At 34.8% G+C, this 10,950-nt stretch overlaps 1 protein-coding gene across 1 annotated transcript; it reads left to right on the plus strand.

Moving 5' to 3' along the window:
• Nucleotides 1-1,119: 1,119 nt before the first annotated feature.
• LOC114580131 (AT-hook motif nuclear-localized protein 7-like) lies at nucleotides 1,120-1,884 on the plus strand. Its single transcript, XM_028696669.1, has 3 exons — nucleotides 1,120-1,134; nucleotides 1,290-1,451; nucleotides 1,636-1,884. Exons 1-3 carry the CDS (start codon nucleotides 1,120-1,122, stop codon nucleotides 1,882-1,884), a joined length of 426 nt encoding a protein of 141 aa, XP_028552502.1.
• The last annotated feature ends 9,066 nt before the right edge of the window (nucleotides 1,885-10,950 follow it).

The following is a 10,950-nucleotide window of genomic DNA, read 5'->3' on the forward strand; positions in this document are numbered from 1 at the left end:
TATCATTGGTTTCCTCCTCATCCCGAATGGATTAAATTAAACATAGATGCCTCGGTTAGAAGGAATTACGATGCAGGAATTGGTGGAGTCTTTCGAGATCGTAGAGGGAGATTTCTATGTGCATTTGGATCGAAATATAAGCATTGGGATTCAGCTCAAATGGAGATGCAAGCAATTTTGTCTATTAAATATTTCATTTTGGAATGGAGATATGACTACAAAGGAGTTATCATAGAGGGAGATAATAAAAATATTATTTATTTTGAAAATCTTTAATAAGCAACCTGGTGAAGAAGAGGAAAAATGCAATTGGGACTTATCTTTTCTTTCGGAATTTAATCAGGTGATTTTCCATTTTGTTCATAGAAATAGCAATAAGTTAGCAGATTTTTGTGCTAACTATGCTTGCTCTTTAGATTTCTTTTGGGATGATCTCTTTAGCAATATCCTCCTTGTTTTTTTTCTTTACTTAAAGAGGACTGTGATTGTGGAGCAATCACGTAATAGGTTGTTTATTACCTTTCTTTAATAATATTGCTTTATGCATTCCTTCAAAAAAAAAAAAAATGAGGATCATACATGTTTAGTCAAAGAGTATTCTTTTTTTAGTTGATGTGTAAAATATTTTAATTTGTGGAGGCAATGAGGTGCCTTCTACTTTAGTTGGTAATGATTATGAAAGTTATGGCCAAGGCTGTAGGATTGAGTATCACATGCATTAAATTTGTACTTCAGATCTCGAGATTCCTAGAAAAAGAAAAGGTGGCGTGGCTGAAGGGAGTGGGGACCACTCTTCCCTCCATGTCATCTTATCCATTAATCCAAATAAACCATATTGGTTCATGATTTGATATTTAAAATCCCTGTAAATAACATTGTACTTCGTCATACATGATAAATAAACATTCACATTGACTGTCATAGGTGAAATATAATGGGCCATAGTTATTAAGGTTTTGATTGGGACAATTTTTTTATTGCTTCTTAAAACAGCTTTTTAATAAAAAAATAAAATTTTTGTATAAAAAACTACTTTAGGAAGCAGTAAGCCAGCCGTACCAAACAAAGCCTAAGTCTAAACTTTGATGCACTAAGGATGGTGAGATGGCTTTGGCCACGATGCCCCGAATCTTTGTAGAAAATGTGTTTCAAATAGCATTTTTCGTGGAGAAGTGTTATGGATGATTATAGTGAGAATGATGATATGATATTTACATACACGTCTGATCGAAGTTTATGTTTTTTTTATTTGGCACGTAAAATATTCTAATTTGTGGAGGTTCTTTCAGGGTCGGTTTGAGATAATCTCTTTGTCAGTCTCTTTCTTGCTTACGGAAAATGACGGTGTCCTTACTAGAACTGGCAGCTTGAGCGTGGAACTGGCAGGATCTGATGGTTATGTTCTTGGCGGCGTCGTAGCTGGAATATTGATGGCGGCAACTCCTGTTCAGGTACTTTTTTCTTTTTGGCTTTGTTTGGGATATCTTTTTTACTATTTCTTAAAGTAACTTTCGAGGACAAAATTTTTAATTTTTGTACTAAAAAATGTTTTAAGAAGCATTAAGAAAATCGTCCCAAACGAATCCTTTAATCTCACAAGCATTCCATCTTGTAACTCTGCTTAATCATTCTCAGGTGGTGGTGGGTAGTTTTCTTGCCAAAAAGAAACCGCCAAAGCCGAAACCATCAACGCACGAGTCCTTGTTAGGTCTGCCTCAGATGTCAGGATTTGGTCCTCTGAGCCCCCCATCTCAGGTATCTTCGAGTGATTCTGACGATGATGATCGAAGGTGTCCTATAAACATTGGGCATTGCAGCAACTCCAACCATGACTTTCAGGACCTGCCTCCCTACTCTGTTGGATGGTCTAACGCTGGAAATTGACAACTCATTGGTAAGCAACTGGATTCTTATTCTTCAGATTAGGGTTTCTTTGAGGGTTGAATCAGGGAGAGAAGGCTGCTTTGGCAATATTTTGGTAGGTTTTAGATATCTGTGAATCATCAGGCTAATGTGAAGCTGAGATGATTCTGTTGAATGATGCTCTACCCGCATAACACAGTAGGGTATATATATAGTTCAATTTCGAATTTTCTGTAGTTCATTTTGCGAATGTTTATTTTCAGTCTTGTTTTTTTTTTTCTTCCTTAAAAAACCCTTTCCCATTGGTAGGGCTGAAGCGTATGTTTTGATTGCATGAATTGCGTTAAGATGCTATGATAGGGATGTAAAGAAGTTGCGCCAAGCCGAAGCCATTGTAGCTTGTGCTTAAATTTGATTAATTAATTGAATTTAAGTTCGAGCTTGAGCTCAATTGTAGGTGTTTCAGCTTGCTCATGAGTTTGCTAAGTTATTGTAGAATTACATGAAGTTTTTATCTCATTATGTGAGATTAGGTATATCACTTTTATTTTCAATGTCCTATTAAGTGTTAAATTCTCATTTAAATTTAAAAATATGTTATTTTTAATAATTTCTAATTAAGTATTTTTTAGGTCGAATTCAACCTTTTTTAACATAAGCTGCTGGATCTTATATGTTACTCTCTTAGGCTTTATTTGTTTTTTTGGGTGCTTTTGTAAAAGACAGTTTTAAAAAATATTAGTTCAGAAAATGGAGTTTTCTAACGGAGAAGCATATATAAAAAGATTTATCAAAACTGCAGAAAAATGAAAAAATGGAGTTATTGGAAACGTGATTTGACGAACCAAACAAAAAAAAAAAAAAAATCATCCGTTTCCGAAAATGGAAAAGGCAAAAAAACTCTCAAACAAACAAAGCCTTAATCGAGTCATAAGAAGGCGCACGTTTTATTGTTGAGGAGAATAATTTTAATTAAAATTTGTTGCAAGAAAGTTTTGATGAGAATTAATAAGAAAATAATAATGAATATAGGCTGGATGTAATTTCTTAAGATCTTTGATGTTAGGTTTAAGTCGGTTTAGCTCAATTTTTTCCACTAAATATTAAAAGGTAATTTGTATAATGATAATGTTGTGTTGCAAGAAATCGGGTTAAGAAAAAATAGTAATACTTCACTGATTTTTTTATTTTTTTGATTTTTTTTTTTTATTAAAATCAGGGACTAGAAAAGTTATTTTTGTTTTGCTAGGGTTTCAGTGTGCCCTAGCATCCTATGTTCCCTTCCTATTGAGAGGCCTCCTCCTGATGGCTTACTTTATTGATTTTACTACTTGATTTTACTACTTTATCCTCCTCAGCCATTGATTCTAAAACAACTTCTCCCTCTGTCTCTGATTGGAAGCACTCTCTTTTCTCGCAACTCTTCTATGGAGTTTCCTCTTTCTTGATGTTAGTTAATGATGGATATATTGCACTATGTAAAAATGTGAATGGAGTGAAAACTCTAGTACCTTTTAATGAATGGAGCAATGAGGGTAGAGAATTAGCCCAATTGAATGCTAAGGGTTTAAATTGCTTTTTTTGTGCATTAAAGTCTGAGGATTATATGAGAATTTCTACCTATGCTACTGGTAAGGAGATTTGGGATAGACTTTGCATTACATACGAAGGAATAAGTGAAGTAAAACAGTCTAGACTTAACATTCTAATGCATGATTAAAAACTCTTCCGTATGAAACCTAGCGAAATAATATCTGATATGTACACTAGGTTCACCCAAATCGTGACATCCTTGCATGCATTAGGTAGAGAGATTTCAAATTCTGAGAAAGTTAACAAGATTCTGAGATGCTTACATAGTTCTTATGATGCTAAGATAACTGCTATCATTGAATCTAAAGATCTTAATGTTTATTCTATTGATAATCTCCTTTGGTCACTCATTGCATACGAACAAGGAGTGAGTCAAAGACAAAGTGATGCAGGTGAAAAGAAGAAGGAACGAACGGTGGCACTAAAAGCAAACAACTCAGAAAGTGACAGCTCTGTAGGGGAGGAAGAAGACGATATAGCATTGATGACCTGACTGTTTAAGAACTTCTTAAAGAGAAAACAAAAGTGTCATCAGAACGGCTGGAATAAAGATGAAAGCTTGAAGTCTAATAAAGTTTCATCTGATACAATATATTTTGAGTGCAGGAAGCCAGGTCACCTTCGAGCTGATTGCCCCAACTTGAAGAACCAACCAACTAAGGATAAAGGCGAGGAAAAAGCCAAGTACAAGAAAGGAAAGATGAAGACACAAAAAGTTTTTCGGGCCGACTCTGCCTCAGAATCGTTAGAAGAAGAAGCAGAGAAGGAGGTAACAAATTTGTGTCTTCTGGCTAATGATAACTTTGATCAATCGGATCAAGATGAGGTATGTCAACTTTTATATGAAGAATTATTGCTTATTTCTGAGAATATCCATGACTCATATAGGAAGTTGCAAAAGATGCATGCTAGTCTTAATATTGAATTCAATTCTTTACAAACTGAGCATGCTAACTTAGTTAAGAAAAATTCTGATTTAGATAGAGATCATATGCTACTTCTTGATGAGTATGATGCATTAAATAAGAAGCATATTGAACTATCTGAAATGCATGAAACCTTGAAAATCACTCATGTTGAACTAGAAGAGGCTTTTCATAGATTAGACAAACTTGCATTAGAAGTAAATCACAAAGAGCATTTGTTAAAAATAGAATATCATGGATTGACATATCAAAATAACACTTTTCAAGAAAGAATCAAAGAATTAGAAAAATAAATTGTATCACTCACATTAGCCCAACCTAGTCAACCCCCAACACAGCATGCATCACACAACTTTAGGAAGAGGCAACACCACCCAAATAGGTTAGTGAATCCATTTCCTCGTGTTAGGTGTTTCTCTTGTGGCATGCTAGGTCACATAGCCCGTACATGCATAATTCACCATAGGACACACTTAGTATGGAGACCTAAACCGCATCCATCACAGCATAACATGCATACATCTCATTCATGCAAGCATAAGGAGGAACCCAAACTCACTTTGGTTCCCAAATCTAATCTTTGAATGAAATTGTAGGGATGATCTCACAAATGACCTAGTGAGAGCATGTGGTACCTGGATAGAGGCTGCTTGCGATATATATTTGGAGATATGAAGAAGTTCATCATACTAGAGACCAGAACTGGAGGCAAAGTAACATTGAGAGACAATACTACCAAAAAAGTGATAGGCTCAGGTACTATTGGTAATGCTAATAATTTTTTAATTAAAAATATTTTATTAGTTGATGTTTTGAAGCATAACTTACTTAGCATTAGTCAATTATGTGACAAAGGTTTTGACATAAAATTTTTGTCTGATAAATGCCTGATAGTTTAAATGATAAACTAGTTTTAGAAGGAAAACGAATGAACAATATTTACATGTTAGACCTTGATTGCATTGATAGTTCAAATTCATTTTGTTTGAAAATAATAGTTGATGACTCGTGGCTATGGCATATGAGACTATGCCATGCTAGTATGAAAACACTTAGAAACATCACTCAGAAAAATCTAGTTAGAGGCGTACCTAAGTTAGACTTTACTAAGGATCACTTATGTGATGCTTGCAAATTAGGAAAATAAGTCAAATCATCCTTCCATTCAATTAGAGATGTGATCACCTTTAGGCCATTAGAAATCCTACACATGGACTTATTTGGACCAGTTAGTACAGCCAGCCTAGGTGGAAAATATTATAGATTTGTGATTGTAGATGACTTCAATAGATTCACTTGGGTAATATTCCTTGCACATAAGAATGAGTTTTTTGAGGAATTTAAGGTATTCTCCATATGGATCCAAAAAAGATTAGGCTGTGAAATCTTAACAATCCATAGCGATCATAGTGGAGAGTTTCAAAATGATAGATTTGAATCATTCTATTAAGATATAGGAATAGAACATAATTTCTCAGCCCCTAGAACACCTAAAAAAAAAATAGTATAGCAGAAAGGAAGAATAGAACTTTGGTAGAAGCTGCTAAGGTAATGTTAGCGGAGTACACCCTTCCTAGATACTTTTGGGCAGAAGCAGTCAACATAGTGTGTTATGTTTTAAATAGGGTAAACATTAGATCTAAGCTGAATAAAACTCCTTATGAACTCCTTAAGGGTAGGACACCAAACCTTTCACACTTACATGTCTTTGGGTGCAAGCGCTTCATCTTGAATAATATAAAACATCCCTTAAGAAAATTTGATCCCAAATCTGATGAGGGTGTCTTCTTAGGTTATTCATCTGTAGGTAAGGCCTATAGAATCTTTAATAAGAGAACCCTAGTAGTATAAGAGTCCACCAATGTAGTATTTAATGAATCAGATAAGTCCTCTAAAAATAAAATTGAAGATGATGAAATAAAGGCAATTCAAGGAGTAGAGATTATGACCTTAGGAGAAAGACTAGAACCTCAGGAAGATTTGCCTAGAGAATGGAGATATTCTTATAGTCATTCTAAAGAGTTAATTTTAGGAGACCCATCAGAAGGAGTAAGGACTAGGCAAGGACTTAGGAAAGAGGTTAGTCATTCAACATTCATCTCTATGATAGAACCTACAAGTATAGATAAAGTCTTAGGAGATGAATTCTGGATTCTAGCAATGCAAGAAGAGCTGAACCAATTCATCAAGAATGATGTTTGGGAGTTAGCTAAGAGACCTAAAGAATAAAGTATTGTTGGAACAAAATGGGTATTCAAAAATAAGGTGAATGATTCAGGAAAAATAATAAAAAATAAAGCCAGATTAGTAGCTAAGGGGTACAACCAAATTGAGGGAATAGACTTTGAAAAAACCTTTGCTCCTGTTGCTAGACTAAAAGCCATAAGAATGCTCTTAGTTTTTGCATGCTTCAAGAACTTCAAACTATATCAAATGGGTATAAAGAGTGCTTTTTTGAACGGGGTAATTAAGGAAGATGTCTATGTTGAGCAACCCTTCGGATTTGAAAGTTCACAATTTTCAAACCATGTGTTCAAATTAAAAAAGACACTTTATGGATTAAAGCAAGCACCTAGAGCATGGTACGAAAGACTTAGCTCATTCATATTAAATAGAGGATTTAAAAAGGGTAGTGTAGATACTACACTCTTTTTATAAAAGATCAAAAATGAAATTCTCATTATTCAAATTTATGTGGATGACATTTTATTCAGATCTTCAGATAAAATGTTATGTGATGAATTTTCAAAAATAATGAGTAATGAGTTTGAAATGAGCATGATGGGAGAACTTAATTAATTTATTGGCTTTAGTGTAAAATAAATGGATAATGAAACTTTTCTTAGCCAAACAAAGTATATTAATGATATTTTGAAAAAATATAAAATGGATAGTACTATACCCATGAACTCTCCAATGAGCTCAACAATTCAATTAGATAAAGATCCTAGTGGAAAATCAGTAGATCAGAAAAGATATAGAGGAATGATTGGATCCCTTCTTTACCTAACTGCCAATAGACCGAACATAATGTTTAGTGTGTGCCTATGTGCCCATTTTCAAGCCGATCCTAAAGAGTCTCACTTAACTGCGATCAAGAGAATCCTTAGATATCTAGTAGGCACTCCAAACTTAGGAATTTGGTATCCTATGCATAGCACTTCCTTTAAAATCTTAGGGTACTCAGATTCTGATTTTGTTGGGTGTAGGATAGATAGAAAAAGCAACTCTGATACATATCAATTCATAGGACAATCATTAGTTTCTTGGTCCAATAGGAAGCAAAACTCAGTAGCCTTTTCCACGACCGAGGTAGAATATATTGCAGTAGGAAGTTGCGTTGCACAAATACTATGGTTAAACCAACAAATTCTTGATCTTGGCCTACCTGTAGGAACCATCTCAATCATGTGTGACAATACAAGTGCAATCTGCATCTCTAAGAAACCAATTCAGCACTCTCGAACGAAACACATAGACATTAGACACCATTTCATAAGAGATCACATTGCTAAGGGAGATATAGAATTGTATCACATCGCTAAAGGAGATCAATTGGCTAACATATTCACAAAACCACTAGCATTCGACACCTTTAACACCTTGAGGACTAGACTAGGTGTCATAGACATTACTGCATAAAAAAAACACACAAAAAAAACAAAATTAAAAAAATCTTCTAAGGCTGTTCCTGATCATCACTTCTAAGGCTGTTCCTGATCAATCACCTTTAGGCCATTAGAAAATTAGGTTTGTGATTATAGATAACACATGGACTTATTTGGACCTGTTAGCACAGCCAGCCTAGGTGGAAAATATTATGGATTTGTGATTGTAGATGACTTCATTAGATTCACTTGGGTAAGATTCCTAGCATATAAGAATGTGTCTTTTGAGGAATTTAAGGTATTCTCCACATGGATTCAATGAAAATTAGGTTGTGAAATCTCAAAAATCCATAGCGATCATGGTGGAGAGTTTCAAAATGATAGATTTGAATCATTCTGTCAAGAGATAGGAATATAACATAATTTCTCAGCCCCTAGAACACCTCAACAAAATGGTATAGCAGAAAGGAAGAATAGAACTTTGGTAGAAGCTGCTAGTGCAATGTTAGTGGAGTACACCCTTCATAGATACTTTTGGGTAGAAGCAGTTAACACAGCGTGTTATATTTTAAATAGGGTAAACATTAGATCTAAGCTGAATAAAACTCCTTATGAACTCCTTAAGGGTAGGAAACCGAACCTTTCACACTTACATGTCTTTGGGTGCAAGTGCTTCATCTTGAATAATGGCAAACATCCCTTAGGAAATTCGATCCTAAGTTTGATGAGGGTGTCTTCTTAGGTTATTCATCTGTAGGTAAGGCCTATAGAATATTTAATAAGAGAACTCTAGTAGTAGAAGAGTCCACCCATGTAGTATTTGATGAATCAGATAAGTCCTCTGAAAATAAAATTAAAGATGATGAAATAGAGGCAATTCAAGGAGTAGAGACTATAACCTTAGGAGAAAGAGTAGAATCTCAGGAAAATTTGCTTAGAGAATGAAGATATTCTTCTAGTCATCCTAAAGAGTTAATTTTAAGAGACCCATCAGAAGGTGTAAGGACTTGGCATGGACTTAGGAAAGAGGTTAGTCATTCAGCATTCATCTCTATGATAGAACCTATAAGTATAAATCAAGCCTTAGGTGAAGAATTCTAGATTCTAGCAATATAAGAAGAGCTGAACCAATTCATCAGGAATGATGTTTGGGAGTTAGTCAAGAGACCTAAAGAATAAAGTATTGTTGGAACAAAATGGGTCTTCAAAAAAAAAAAAGTGAATGATTCAGGATCAATAATAAGAAATAAAGCCAGATTAGTAGCTAAGGATTACAATCAAATTGAAAAAATAGACTTTGGAGAAACCTTTGCTCCTGTTGCTAGACTAGAAGCCATAAGAGTGCTCTTAGCTTTTGCTTGCTTCAAGAACTTCAAACTATATCAAATGGATGTAAAGAGTGCTTTTTTGAATGTAGTAATTAAGGAAGATGTCTATGTCTTAATTACTTTCTTGGCTTTAGTGTAAAATAAATGGATAATAGAACTTTTCTTAGCCGAATAAAGTTCATTAAGGATATTTTGAAAAAATACGAAATGGATGGTGCTAAACCCATGAACACTCCAATGAGCTCAACAATTTAATTAGATAAATATCTTAGTGGAAAATCAGTAGATCAGAAAAAATATAGGGGAATGATTGGATCCCTTGTTTACCTGATTGTCAGTAGACCGGACATAATGTTTAGTGTGTGCCTCTGTGCCCATTTTCAAGCCAATCCTAAAGAGTATCACTTAACTGTTATCAAGAGAATACTTAGATATCTACTAGGCACTAAGAACTTAAGAATTTTGTATCCTCGGCACAACACTTCCTTTGAAATCTTAGGGTACTTAGATTCTGATTTTGCTGGGTATAGGATAGATAGAAAAAGAACCTCTGGTACATGTCAATTCATAGGATAATCATTAGTTTCTTGGTCCAATACGAAGCAAAACTCAGTAGCCCTTTTCACGGTCAAAGCAAAATATATTGCAGTAGGAAGTTGCGTTGCACAAGTACTATGATTAAAACAACAAATTCTTGATCTTGGCCTACCTGTAGGAACCATCTCAATCATGTGTGACAATATTAGTGTGATATGCATCTCTAAGAACCCAATTCAACACTCTCGAACGAAACACATAGACAATAGATACAATTTCATAAGAGATCACGTTGCTAAGAGAGATATAGAATTGCATCACATCGCTACAGGAGATCAATTGGCTGATATATTCACAAAACCACTAGCATTCGACACCTTTAGCACCTTGAGCACTAGACTAGGTGTCATAGACATTACTGCATTAAAAAAAAAAATCTTCTAAGGTTGTTCCTCATCATCACACACTCTCTACACAAAACCATCGAATGTGACATTTTATTATCGTAATGTATGATACACGGATCGTACCGTACGATATCTTTCAATCTACCCAAGCACAATCTACAACCAAATTTTGCCTCTATTGATCGTACCAGACGACCTACATCGTACTGTACGATAGAATCGACAATCATTCAATCCGTCTGGTATGACATTATTGGTGTTCGTACTGTACGATATCACCTCTTCGTACTATACGATCCATGTCATCCAATGGATTGGGATGAATTAAATCTATTTGGTACGTTATTATTTGTGTTCGTACTGTATGATACCTCCACTTCGTACTTTACAATCCACCTCAGCAAAACGAATGAGAACAAAATAAAGGAGTCTAGTACGTTATAATTGTCATTCGTACTATATGATACACCTATTCGTACAGTACGAAACTTTTGTTCAAAAGTCATACTGACGACCCTCGGGACTATCGATATTCTTCTGATCGTACTGTACGCTTTGACCACCTTTTCCCAAAATGAGCAGTCAGATCATTTATTACCAATCGTACTGTACGAAACATGATCGTACTATACGATTGTGCAAAATTTCTATAAATTGACTGGCTAGGCAGATATCTTCACTTGCAACT

Source organism: Dendrobium catenatum, unplaced genomic scaffold (assembly GCF_001605985.2).
Source record: "Dendrobium catenatum unplaced genomic scaffold, ASM160598v2 fragScaff_scaffold_803, whole genome shotgun sequence".
NCBI classification, from domain to species: domain Eukaryota; kingdom Viridiplantae; phylum Streptophyta; class Magnoliopsida; order Asparagales; family Orchidaceae; genus Dendrobium; species Dendrobium catenatum.